We start from the raw sequence: 14,837 nt of genomic DNA, 5'->3' as shown, positions 1-14,837 counted from the left end.
GATTTATTTTTTTGGGAAAGTCCTAGTGAAATTAGATATCGTGGCGAACGTAGTAATAGCATTAACCGATTATTTTTAGATGTCTCGATAGTTATAAATAGCACTACCTTGATTAATTAACTTTTAATTTGGTCGCTTTATAATTTTGTGCGCTCGAGTAAACCGCCTTGCAGAGTACTGGCCAGTCATCGCTCAGTATCAGTCGACGTTTGACTTTCGAACGGTACTAGCCGTTGTAAGGGAAAGGCGCTGTCAAAGTCACAAATTAGCGCATTTCTCGGTGAAAAGTTAACGTTTTTAAAGTTATTTTGAGTGATTCGGTGATGTTTTTATTGAGTTTATTAACTTTATAAATTACTTTTGTAGTTATTGATAAAAGAAATTGAAAAGAAAGACTTGAATTTAATAAATGCATTTATTTAGGTATGTGATAGTGTTCAAGTGAAAGTGATATATATTTGGATGTTTTAAAAATGCAATCCTCTTTGTTTTTATGGGGTGGACTGGTTATAGTGCTTGGAGTTTTAATAGGTGAGTGATTGTGATTGATAAAATAAATAATATTTTTCATAACAATTATATTACGACGCTAAAAATAATGTTATAATTTTGTTTCGAAACAATTATAATTTAAAATATATTTTTACGTTAACTTTGTAATATAACAAATTTAACTATAAATAAACTAAGACAATAACATTCATTCCATTTTCACCAAACTTATCAGATCTATACGAATAACAGTTTTGACAGGATTCGAAATTTAAATTTACGATACTGGTACGATAATACAGGTAAAAAAAAATAATGAATTTGAAATCTAGTAATTCCACTAAATAAATTCTATTTATCTTTAATACAGTTAGGGTTTAGTACTCGTTCGGAAATTCTGATACATAAATTATAGATTAACTGTTGTAACTATAACATTTGGTTTTCGAACGTTTCACGATATATGTAAATTATTGCCGGTGTTTTAGCAAGAATTAATAAATGGCAATAATAAATTTATTCCTAATTTGAATTTTCGAAAGAATGTAACTGGTGATGTTTAAGACCTTGGGTGGTCAGGCGTGAATGTTACAAAAACATTGTTTACTGTAACTGTATTTTTATCATACTAGTTGTCTCCCGTGACTCCTTACGAACTCTATTAAAAATAAACTTTATAGTATTCTATGTGTTCTTCCAGATTATGTTCTACTTCTATGCCTTCTTATTCTTTCTATTCCCTTCCCACCCTTTTTCTTATAAGGAAAGGATGGGAAGTGGAAGTGGACTTTTCGGATGAGAGGATGCATGGAAAGGGAAAATATTTTCTTTCTGTGCTTCCTCTCCTCCGTCGATTAAAGGTAGGTAACGCATATGCAATTGCGTTGCGTATGGGCAACGGTTACTTCGCTATTTCAACGATTTCAAGTGGCCGCTCGCTCGTTTGCCATCTTATGATATAAAAAATGCAAAATTTCAGTAAAATCCATGCAACCGTTCTCGAGACACCGTTTTATAAACATCCATATATTTATCAAAAAGATTCGTATTTATAATACCAGTGATATATAGATATAGATAAAAATTGGTTATTATAAATCATTGTCAGGTTTTTTTAAATATATTGCCTATAAGTTAACAAGAGACATAACTTAAGTAAACTAAATGTAATTTACTGCTTAGTTAAACGCACGTCGAAAATAAAACAAAACAATGAACAGACAGATTTGGAAGACATTTTGCTTGCGAAAATTTCAATTCATTCGACCTTCTCACGACGAAGCGTACGAATTATGTTCAAAAATACAACCAATGTAAATCAAAATCTTACATATTAATCAAAATTCATGAGACGTTTGTCTCTGAGTATAGTCCGAATTATTTGACATACTGATAGTGTCACTGTTATCAGTAAGCTGTTAATTTCTGCCCGCATATTAAAAATATACAATAATATATAATATTTTGAATTAAAACCGGTCATACGTTATTACTACCCGTTATCCGCGACTTCGTTCACGCGGAATTTATTAAAAAAAAAACTTAATTAAACCCTATGTGTTCTTCCAGACAATGTTCTACATTAATGCCGGATTTCATCAAGATCTTTTGAGCTGTTCTGGAGATAACTTCCAACAAACAAACATCCATCCGTCCATTCAAATCAAATTTATAATATTGTTAAGATTAGTCAGATAAATGAAACTTAGTACCGATTTTTAAGAAAACCGCATAACCGGGTGTAAATGAAATTTAACACAATTGAAGTTATAAAGGGAAAGAAGTCCCCACCGAGGGGCTCGGAGCCTACCCTAAGTTAAGGGTAATTAGGCCATAGTCAACCACGCTGGCCAAGTGCGGGTTAGCTGACTTCACACATATCTTCAAATTTCCTCTCAGATATGTGCAGGTTGCATCACGATGTTTTCCTTCACCGTAAGAACGTCGGATAAATGGTACATATGTAAATCAGAAATCGAAAAACACATTGGTACATGGCGGGATTCGAACTCCGGACCTGCAGATTGCAAGTCAAGTGCTTGACCACCACCGATGCTCCAAGGGAAAGAAGTGCATAAAGCTAATTTAATTAAATAAGTCTTTAACTGATTGAGGTCGAATTTAGAGCAATAAGGGACCGATGTATATAACCGCCGCTCAGTCTATCGTACCGTACTTTTATATATGTAAGATATACATATATAATATATGTTTGTAAGTAAAAAGTGACATTTGTAATTTCCGCGGGCGTCGTGTATTGGCACAATGACAGCCTGCGCAATCTTTCAAGGAGGTCCAGTATTACGATTGAAACGTATACTTACGTAATTTTAATCACTTTTGCCATTTCGTTTTTGTTTGTAATTATTTTAAAGTAGCACAATATATTGGACTGACGAAGTAGCCAGCACTTTAAGAGCTTGATAATTACTATCTCTTAAATATCAAGAGTTCGTTCATTCATTCAAAAGACAAAAACAATTATAAATGCGAAAGTTTCGATGGATGGATGGATATTTGTTAGAAGGAGCGGCTGCATGAATCTTGCTCAAATTTTTCATACATGTAGAACATAGTCTGGAACAACACTGGTTTATATGTTTTCTTTAATTCTGCTCTGACGGAGTCGCGAGAGAGAGAAAGTAGATTTTATTTCGATTTCATATACATAAAAAATATTACAACTGAAATAATCATTATTGTTTAAAAATAATGATTTATGCATCACATTTATCATTTGCGCGTTGATGTCTTTTATTCGTTACAACTTCCGTACAAGTTACGATAAAGTCGCCTCTATGTATATTGATTTAAAGGTCAGTATTAATCAACATCCATTAACGATACACTTTCTAAAGAAAGCCGTCCTGTGGTATAATTTGCTAACGATCAATTCAACGCTTAATATCAGTATTCTTTTCGAAATTTTAACTTATACCGTTCAATTTAATTTAATCAGTTAAAAAATAACAATAAGTAATGTATTTTTGTGAACAAACAATTTCCTTTTACTCATAACTATAATATAATATGTAAAGTTAAAATGGAAGTGTCTGTTTTGTTAGGAAGAAAATCCGGCACTGTGCCGGTATATTGGCGCGACACTAGTCTTACAAAAACGTTGACGTTTATGTCCCCTCACTTATCATACTGACACTTGACTTTGTAACGAAAGCGCGCCATTTACCAAAAAGAAAATTTTCAAATTTCGTGCACATTATGTGTTTGCTTTTAAACAAAAATCTTTCAAAAATATTGTCTATCTGTCTGTGTGTTTTTGTACATGTTTCTTTAGTGTAAACTGACTACTGTAACATAATTGAACTTCCAATGTCGCGAGCAAGGTCGTGCGATGCTTAGACGTTGATATACTTCGGTTGTGTAACCTAATCGCACCTGAGGTATATAACCTTGTATATAGAATTGTATATATCAGTAAATAAAATATATATGTATATTGTTAGCCCTCATTCGTGAATTTTTCCGTAAATATAAACAAAAAACTCAGTAGCCTGTGAGTTATTCAAGATTGTGTTCTCTATTACAAAAGTTTATTCTGATCTACTCAGAGTTACGTAGTAACAATTTCATCCATCAATCCAATCGTGTAAATTTTCGTATTTACGATAATAGTTAGATTTTGGTCTCTCATAAAATTGTGTTAGTATTTAAGTCAATATTCTAGATTTTTTTAATCTGTATTTATTTATAGCCTTACAAATCATGTAAAATGTTAAATATAATTGACGCAAAGAAGTAATCGAAGCCAACCAGCTCTGGCCTTCACGCTGGGTTGCACGAGAGGGTGACGTCATGTCACCCTTAAAAATATATTAGTTAGATGTAATAAAATAAATTTGGATTTGTTTGGTAAGTTTGGGTGATCGAGTTTTGATAACTTATAGCGAATTGTGTTGTATATACTACAATTCTGTATGCAATAACCAGTTTCAGACAGAGAAAGAAATTATCTGTCGTTCTTTTTCTCGCTTAACGACGTAAAGTCTCCTTGTAAATAAAAATAAATTTAATAAGAAACATTATAAAGTGTAACTTGTTTTTAAAGTAAAAACTTTCTTAAAAAAGTTTGGTTTTTAAATATATCGCTAATAACTAGGCTACCATCGATTTCCATTAATAAATAAAGAAACAGAAACATATGGTTTCGAGTACTATCAATACCAACCTTACTGAGTATCAATCTAGACGACATAAATCTATTTAGGATCGTCCTTAACGAAATACATTTATCTCAGTTTAAGTTCTCTCAGTTCAATAGATAAGAGAGTAACGGCACTATAATTTTCTACCAATGTTTCGACAATTAAAACCTATGAGAATAACAAAATTAAGTAAAACAAACCGCACAAAGATTTTATCTTTAATTTATAGACAGTATTAAGTTGTAAAATCTTAATTGTGTGAACGAAACTACAATACTGGAACACTCACGTAACACAGTAACGTGCAGGGATCATGTGAATTTGATACTTGATCTTTGTGGCTACTGTTTCATCTTGTTGTTCAAAAAGTAATATTAAATTTTACTATCTTACTTGTTACTAATATTATAAATGCGAATATTTATATGGATGGTGATGGATAGATGTTTGAAAGTATATCCAAAACGGCTGAAGGGATCGCGATTAAACTTGGCTTAAATATAAAATAGTCTGGATGAACACCTAGGCTATCAATTATGTTTTTTTTTAATTCCGTACGGACCGAGTTGCGGATGACACCTAGTCTTATATATAAAATCATCGTGCCACAATTTTCGTTCCCACACTCCTCCGAAACGGCTTGACCCATTCTCATGAAATTTTGTGAGCATATTGAGTAGGTCTGAGAATCGGACAACATCTATTTTTAATCCTGCGCGGACGGAGTCGCGGGCGACAGCTAGTTTTAATATAAACATTTAACTTGCTTGTAGACTATCGTCTATCGTAAACCAAATTTTGCATTTTATTTGTTTCATGCGTCGTAATTAATCGTAAATATTTATGTTTGTATCAGGTAAATGTGTGTAAGGCGAAAAAAAAAATCAATTTGTGACTTTATTAGAATTTTAGTAATATGGCCTTTTTCGCTGTACTGACATGATTTTAACAAATGCTTTAATTTGACATTGAATTAAAATGCATTACTTCGAATAAGACATCTTAAAAATCTTTGTTTTGCAAGATTATCTTTTTTTAATTTTTTAATCATAATAGTTGTATGAATTTCGTGGTTTTTTTTGACTAAACGTGATCCTACGACATGGAATCCATTGGTACATTTATAAGGCAAATTCCGAACAACGACCGCAACATACAAACATATTTACCACGTTCACGGTCGCTTTACACGATAACGACGCAACGGTATGCGGCACATGCATTGCTCCTGACATATGACATTAGCAATCATATGCGCATATAATGCCAGTAATGGTGAACGAACTGGTTTATCTAGTTTAAATTGCGAATGACTAACGGTCATGTTTATTGGACACACGTGTTCAATCATGACTTAATCGAAAATTTATATGGTAGTTGAAATCATATTAATATTATAAATGCGAATGTTTGGATGGATGTTTGTTTGTTAAAATATATCTCCACAAAGGCTGTGAGGATCTCGCTTAAGTTTGACAGAAAAAAATGTTTTTTTTTAATTTCGCGCGTATGGATTCGCGGGAAACTATTAATTAGTCATTTTTTATGTATTATGATAGCATTAAGAAGTTAATAAATAAAAAATAAATAAATAAAGTTTTTAAGCAGTGTATACTTATGAACTGATGCGGGCGGACAGGACCGGGCATTGTGGCAATCGATGGGGGAGGCCTACGTCCAGCAGTGGACAAGTTTAGGCTGAGTATGACGATGATGATGAAACTTATGTACTAATCGTTTTAAAGCATCGAACGCAAAAAGTCCACATTTTAGAATATGTTTGAAATAAGGTATACTAGTTGACTCAAAACTTGTTTCGTGTGAGGGTAAATTAACGGTAATTATAAAAAGAACTAGGTCGACATAGTGCTTGCTTAGAATTTTATTAATGCAATATAATTTGAATTTCAATGACAGTATATCTTAGTAAAAGTTACAATCTTGTTGATGTCTTAAATTCTTAAAAAAAAGAAGATTTTGAAGACCTTACCTTTAACATGTTGGATGATTTTATAAAAATTTTATTGTAATAAATCATACTAAGTAATAAAAAATGGTCTTGACAGATGTACGGACGGGCAACTGATCCTATAAGGGTTCAGTTTTTTCCTTTCGAGGTACGGAACCCTAAAAAAGAACGATACATCTGACAGACTGTCTTATGAGATTGATATATTAGTATAGATATAGATGAAACTATCAGGAACTTGCACAGGTGCGTTTTGTATCAGAAGCTGTAATTTCTAAGCAATAACCTATCCATTTGTAGAATTCAATCGTCTTTATTTCAATCGTTTAGCAATTATTTAAGTCACTTAACATATTGGGTTACTTGTCAGTCAAGTCACTAGGTTACCACAATTATAAAATAGTTTATAAGACTTGTAACACAAACTGGTACATCCTGTCATTTAAAAATGTACCAGATGTTAGGCTGTATATTAATATCAAGTACGACTTTAGAGGTTGATAACCTCAAGGACGACAGGGATCTCGGTTACTTTTATATTGTATAGAGATTTCGCTTAAGTTTTAAATGATATTTTGAAAAAGTATTTAAGGTTTAAAAACTTTTTATATTTCTATTTTATTCATAATACGCTCTTTTACTTAACTTTGTAAAAAGTTTAATCTACATTTAAACTATTATATATGGTATACTAAATGTAAACTATATAACTATGAACTCAGTCCCTAATTAAAACACCTCAAACAATTTAAATGTCACCGTATACAACAAAACCCAGAGAGGTAAGCAGAGACCACAGACCTCCATTTGACGCGCTCCTGACACACTTCTCTCTCTTATTTTATATCCATACATCTAAGCATACTTCGGTTTTTGTGCTCTTAATAAACAAACAAATAATAATTAAATAAAAAAATGGTTGAAAAATTCACATCTTCACAATATTAATGACTTATTTATAATATTTATTACAGTTTTAAGCAAAATGTCATTTTCAATAGGTTAGAAGTTAACTTTCCAATATTACCACTGTATTACGAAAAGTCTTGGGGTCAAATTGATCATAGGTCCGAGGTTCAAAGCTCAGTAAAGATTAATGTTTGCGCAATGAAATGTGACTGCATTGTGTTTAACTAAGTATGAATAATAATTACAAGGTTTAAGTGACAATGTTTTTACATTTCTTTGTAATCAAGGTTTTATCTTACTAATATTATAAATGGGAATAGATGGATGGGATGAATCGCGCTGAAAATTGGCATATATCTAGAACATAGGTAGGTAAAAGTAGTTCTAGACGATCTCTGGTCATAAAATAGTCCAAATACATGACATGTTGGTCAGTTACGTGACCACTTTCGCCGAAGAAAGTTACCGAATTCTCGTCTCGTTGATATTTGCATAAATATTCGAGTCGGCGGGTGAACTATGCGATGCCTACGTGCGTGTAAACAAACTTTTACTTACGTCGAGTGCAACGATCGGACAATCAACTTTAGTTTCACAGAATATGACAAACTTTTCTACTCTATAATATAAAAAAAAAGAAAATATTTATACCCTACACATCCCTAGGTTATGTGACTATGATATTACCTCTTAGTTCGACTGTATGTATATTTATTTTCTAGCCATTTTATTTTTACTGTGATTTTGTTTTGGAATTGGTGTGCGGAGTGCGTTGAAGTCTTTTATATGAAGCAATTTAAATCACAAATTGTGCTACTACAGATCAATTAACTAACATTATAAATGGGAATGTTTTTAAGTGTGGATGGATGGATGTTTTTAAAGGTATTTCTAGAACGGCTGCATGGATCTCGATGAAATTAGGATACATATTGCACGTAATCTGAAACCATAGGCTACTTATTATGTTTTTTTTAATTGCGTGCTTACGTAGTCTCGGGCGCCAGCTATCAATACATATATTTTGCATGTTTACTCCACATTTAATATGCATATACAAATAGTTGTATTTTCCATCAATATATAACTTGAGTCACTTAACACACATTAAATCTATTCGGTATACAAATCTCACCTTGGCTCAAATAATAAATGGCCAAATGGCGTGACGGACAGTTTGTCTTGTTTGGTAATGGGAAGTGATTACTTAAGGGGCTCTGGCGTCACCTCAAGGTTGATTCATTTGAAAAGTTAACATATAGAACATAATATATATAAGTAAAAAATTACATCTAGACTTCCGTTTAATTTAAATTTAAATTTTAAGTTGTTAAGTAATCATGCCAAACTTAGAAATTATTATATTAATGCTAGCTGTAGCCGTAGTAGCTGTAGTGTGTAAGGGATGCAAAAAAAATTTAGTAGCCTTTGTGTTCTTCCAAACTGTTTTCTACAACTATGCCAAATTTCAGCGAGATCATTCACAAACACACACAAACATTCCTTGAACCAAACATTCGCATTTATAATATTTGTAAGGGAATAACTAAATTTTTAAAATAGAAATCATGATAGATATTTATATAGTATTTAGTACAAGAGTTTCGTATATAAAGACCCACGTTAAATCACCAGCTTTAAAAGGTAAAAACTCTTTTGTAAGTCAACTAAACGTCGGCGTATCTCTTTTATATTCATCGGGTGACGTATCGCGTTAGCGTGGGATTTTCCTCATGCTTTCATCTTAACCAACCTTGGCAAATACATAAAATGGTAAATAAGTTGACTTTATGAACATCAACGATTGCCAAACTTTGCTCTTAAAAGATTCCTCTTTTTCTATTATTTAAAACAATAGAGTAATTTTTTTAATAGACCAATGTTTTGAGGATAGTATTTAACTGTTTAGGTGATAGAAATTTATGCACATATAACTTTAGCAATGAAAATGGTATAGTTTTTATGACTTAATGAATCATTGGCATACTACTTTCATCATTGCTTACCTAACGTTGACCTATCCAAAGATGAAGATGTAATAGTTACAAAACTCTTTGTACAAATCAATTGAACAATGTATCACAAGTTTATTGATGGTATTAACGTCTTGTTGCAACTTTTCTCACGTGTGTTGCGAGTTTTATAAATTGCAAAAGTGTTTGTAGATGTTAAAAAAACATGTACGTTTAAGTACTTTTTAATTAGCGAATTTGTTACATGTATCGACCGAATGTCCTTGATACTATATATCTGGACGTCTAATTTTAGTTCTAATTTCCTTCCCATACTTTTCTTATAAGGAAAGAACGGGTAGGGAAAAGGATTTCATATAGGAGCGGACCCATCTGAAATGGAAATATTCTCTGTACTGTTAGGAAGAACATCCGACACTGTGCCGGTGTACTGGCACAACACTAGCCTTACTAAAATATCGACGTATATATCCCTTCACTATTCATTCTGATACTTGACTTTGCAATGTAAGCGCAGCATTCGCGCCATTGGATTGTAATTAATAAATGTCTAAAAGTACTAAATTTATCTGTGCGTTTCCTCCTCCATCGATGTTTAGAGGCAGAGGACGCTTCGCCATTTCTGCGAATTAATGGATCGCTAACTCTTTTGCCGCCTAATAATATATTAAAAATAGTGCAAATTATTGCCTATGTTGTTTAGTAAAGTAAAGCTATGATTATGGAAAGCTAGTTTTCAAGTTTAACAGAGCGGTCAGTGAAATTGTGGGTAGACGCCCATTGGCGACCTTTGTTTGACTGTCAATAGCATGGAACACATACGCTTGTTAAATAGCGCACACATGTTAGGTTTTACATATTGTATCTTGCAGGCTGAAAACTTTTTAAACGCACTAAAAAAAAATAACAATTATTATTTCCATAAACCACAGATATCAAATTATGTAAATAAAGTTTTCCACAAAAATAACAAGCATATAACATTATATAACACGTAACTAACAATAATCAGAAACCGTGTACTTTTACGTAATTAACGGAAGGTAATAGGTGAACGAGATGTTAATGTGTTCAACGAAAGTTGTGTTCATTAACACAGCAGCGTTGTGGAATGGTCTGTCCTCGGCGGTATTTCCAAACCGCTACGACTTAGGGCCCTTCTGTTATAAAAAATATTACATGTTAAATAATAAGCCAGCTACATAACTTTATTATTAACTATACAATGTGCAGACAACATTGACAGTTTAAATGTACTGTTTAGTAAATATTGTGCATTTATATGCTTATGTGTGTTGCTGGCTTTATATTCAGTCTTACTCTTTACTAAATGGCAATATCCACAAGCAATTTTTATTTCACAAAAAGCCCTTAGGGTAAACTGAAGAGGTTAGAACATTGATTTATAATGGTGATTTCATAATTATTTAATAAGTTACATTTTCCTGTATATTAGAAATAACTAGATTAAAATTTTACGTCTATGAATAGACTGTTTATAATTGACCTTAACTATAATTTGGAGTATTCTGTTAAATTAGGTAATATTAAGATTGTATTGCGAAATCGCGAGGGACATGGCCATAGCGAGTGATGGCCTTAGCCATTAACTAAGTGGCCAGCTGCCCACATATGGGTAGATCATACTGATATCTTAACTACATTAGTTTTAAAATATAAATACATAACACTATACAACATACTAGCAGTCGCCCATGACTTTATTAACGCAGACTTCAAAAGTAGCTTACATTATTCTCACGTGCATCATCTATCTTCCGGTGCAAGTCCCGTCAAAATCGGTCCAGGAGTTCCGGGTATTATCTAGAAGAAAAGGGTCTTTGCAGACAGATATACAGACAGACAGACAAGAATTTCAGAAATTACTTTTTCGTTATTAGTTACACAAATACATCAAGTGTACGAAATGTAATTTTTTTGATGTTACATACAGACAATCCAATTATTTTAATGTTATCATCAGCTCACTATACGTCCCCATTGAAGGACTCGGAGCCTACCCTAAGTTGGGGGTGACTAGGCCATTTTAATATGTATAGCAAATATAGCATACGTTAAATATATTCTTTGCATTAAAATTGGCAGTCACAAATTTGGCCATTCGTTTCCATTCAATACATTGTTAAGTTTCAATTCCTAGATCTTAAGATAAAGTTTGTCACCACAATGATTGGCAACTAGCCCAAAGTAGCTTTCAACAAAGAGTTGGTTACTCACTTCTGTGTTTGGGTCAATGTGGTATTGTTCCATTTTGGTGCAACACACTATGATGGTAGAAAATATGATTGACGTGTTATATTACCAGGAATTTAAAATTTGATTAGACTGAAATCGAAATCTTTTGTTTCATTTTCGTTTATTTCGTTTTCGGCTTCTACGCGTAAAGTAATAAAGCCTTTTTAGTATAGCGAACGTTCGTATTTTTTTTTATTTTACATAAAATATAAAATTATCAAGCAAAATATAAATAACCGTTTACTTTGTCCCGTTGTTCGGTCGTGTCCACTTAACCGGTTGATACCCTTGTTTACATTGCTGATGTGTTTGCATTATACGCGATTTGTCTTGATTTGTGTGGTACAAGTTATAAGATATACGTAAATTAATGTTTATTTTAAATAGCTGTCGCCCACGAATCCGCGGGAATTGATAGAAAATTAATAAGTACTGCTTGTGTTCGTTCAGGCTATGTTCTGTATTTCTTCCAAAATTCAGCGAGATCCATACTGTTAGGAAGAACATCCGATACTGTGCCGGTACACTGGCGGATCACTACTACTACTACTACTCTGTTGGCGCATCGACCCAAAGTGGCCTGTCTTGCGCCTTCTCCTGCCAGTCCATCCCTTCACTGGCACAACACTAGCCTTACTGAAATGTCGACATTTATGCCCCTTCTCTAATCATTCTGACACTTGACTTTGTAACAAAAGCGCGCCATTCGTGCCAAAGGATTCTTACTAATAATGTCTTAAAATACATACAAGATATAAATTATTTAATTGCAATTATTGATAATTGTTTTAAAGGATCGACTACATAAAAGGTACCCACTATATTACATACACGGTAGAATAAAAACTCTCTACCCCTCTATCCGCTTTCGCTCATGGCTTAAGCACATTCATTATTTTTATAACGAAGATGTACCATAAGAACACTAACATGCTTTATTTATCTTACGTTATTTATTTGTTAAATGTTGTTTCTTTACATTTCTATATCGTTGTTTCATAAAAAAACTTGCAAATTTACTTACTACCTTTAACAATTGACTCATCAAAGTATTTCATAGAATTTAATGAATATCGTTTTATCTTCCTAGAAATATTATTTTTAAATATTTTGCAAATTACACAGTTATTAAGTAATAGACATTTAGTTAGGTAATAAAACAATTAAAAGCAAATTGGTTACAGACAAAGAAAAATCCATATTCCGCTTCAAAATACGGAAGCCTCTCTCTGACAAAAGATGAATATTCATAAAACAATTAAATTTATAATAACTATACGTCGAGTATAACATCTTATCTAACTCTTGCTTAAATTAAATAAATATCATTATTTTATACGTAATTGTTTCGTGAAATAACGCGTTATCTCCGTATATGTAAATCTTATTTCTTAGTAACATTATAAATGCGGATGGTTGGATGTATGTTTATTAGAAGGTATCTCCAGAACGTCTGAATGGATCTTGCTTAAATTTGGCACGGATGTAGAATATAGTCTGGAAGAACACATAGACTACTTATTATGTTTTTTTTTATGTTCCGCGCGGACGAAGTCGCTAGCGACTGCTAGTAGTATTATAAACGCGGATGGATGGATGGATGTTAGAAGGTATTTCTAAACTTTTATTTTTTTATTTATCTCCGAAATGGATCTCGTTAAAACTTGACATAGATGTATAATGTGATCTGGAAGAACATATAGGCTACTAATTAACATTTTTTACAATATTGCGTGGACGGAGTCGTTTGCGACAGATAGTTGTTAATATATTTGCAATGTGCTTATTGTCAAATGAACGCATGCATATTAACAAACAAATTAGACAATCTTTAAAGTAATTACTCTTGAATATATATTCTAATATATTTTATTAAGCATAAAAAATGTATTAAAATATGGATTACCGTTTAATATTTCAAAATTATGTCTTAAACTGTCGTTAGTGCTAAAGCTGTAGTCATTAGAACATAATTTTGTGGTCAAATTAAATCAAACCATCTAACGTCCATTACAATGTCGTAATGTCGTTTAAAAGACATAAAGTTCAGTCGTGTCATTACCAAAAATTAATATGCAAAACATGCAAAACTCCATTAACTTTGTCTAATGGTTCAAATAAAAAATTGTAAAAAAAAAACATAGAAATTGATTATTTAAGTAACAAAACATAAGCCTATCTTTATTATACGTATTTAGTGTAAAAAATTAACAGTGGTAGAGCCCGCTTTAACATCTTCGCACGAATCGGCGCGGCTCGCCCGGTGAAATACCACGACCACACAGAAGACACGCGTCAAGTGGAAGCTATTCCGCGTTTCGTTTGACGAGTGTGCGTTCCGGAGGCCTAATTTAGTTAGTCCTCTTTCCCTTCCCATCCTTTTCTTTATAAGGTAAGGATGGGAAGTGGAATTGGACTTTCCGGATGAGAGGATGCATGGAAAGGGAAGATATTTTCTTTCTGTGCATCCTCTCCTCCGTCGATTTAAGGTCGGCAACGCATATGCAATTGCGTATGTCTATGGGCAACGGTCACTTCGCTATTTCAGCGATTTCAGATGGCCGCTTGCTCGATTGCCACCTTTTGATATAGAAAAATGAGTTCCATAGGTGATACGGATATTAAGAAGAAAATCAAATCTAAGTCGTATAATAGACCAGCCTTCGACCATTATTCCGTTAGCACGGAATTAAAAACAAAACTTGAATAGTACCGTATGTATTCTTCCAGACTATGTTCTATATCTATACACAATTTCAGCGAGATCCATGCAGCCGTTCTGGAGATTTCTCTTAACAAATATGTATGCGAACATTCGCATTTATAATATTAGTAAGAATATTAGGCTCTACTGTGACGTCACAGCTTTTATATTTAGAGACTCTTCAATTTAATTACAAGAACCTTCTTATCGTAATGTATATTATGTATACATACCTGGATGTTACATACTTAAGTTCTATTCAAATCAGTTCCTCGACTGGCGTGACACTTTCGTTACGCCAAGTCGTCAGTTAACTCTCTAGTTGTAAATATTGACTATTGAACAATGAACTGGGAAGCGGTGAAAACGTC

At 32.7% G+C, this 14,837-nt stretch overlaps 1 protein-coding gene across 2 annotated transcripts in view; it reads left to right on the top strand.

Moving 5' to 3' along the window:
• The first annotated feature begins 207 nt into the window (after positions 1–207).
• Positions 208–14,837, top strand: part of mtg (mind the gap) — a 33,846-nt gene continuing 19,216 nt past the window's right edge. For both annotated transcript variants that reach the window (XM_013310910.1, XM_013310909.1), the window contains exon 1: positions 208–531. In XM_013310910.1, coding sequence (XP_013166364.1) covers positions 474–531 — 58 coding nt within the window. In that variant the 5' untranslated portion in view covers positions 208–473. The remainder of the gene's footprint in view (positions 532–14,837) is intronic.

The sequence above is a fragment of the Papilio xuthus genome, unplaced genomic scaffold, assembly GCF_000836235.2.
Source record: "Papilio xuthus unplaced genomic scaffold, Pxut_1.1 DF827714.1, whole genome shotgun sequence".
Lineage (NCBI taxonomy): Eukaryota > Metazoa > Arthropoda > Insecta > Lepidoptera > Papilionidae > Papilio > Papilio xuthus.
Note: the sequence above shows the minus strand (reverse complement) of the source record. Positions and strands in the feature narration are given on the sequence as shown.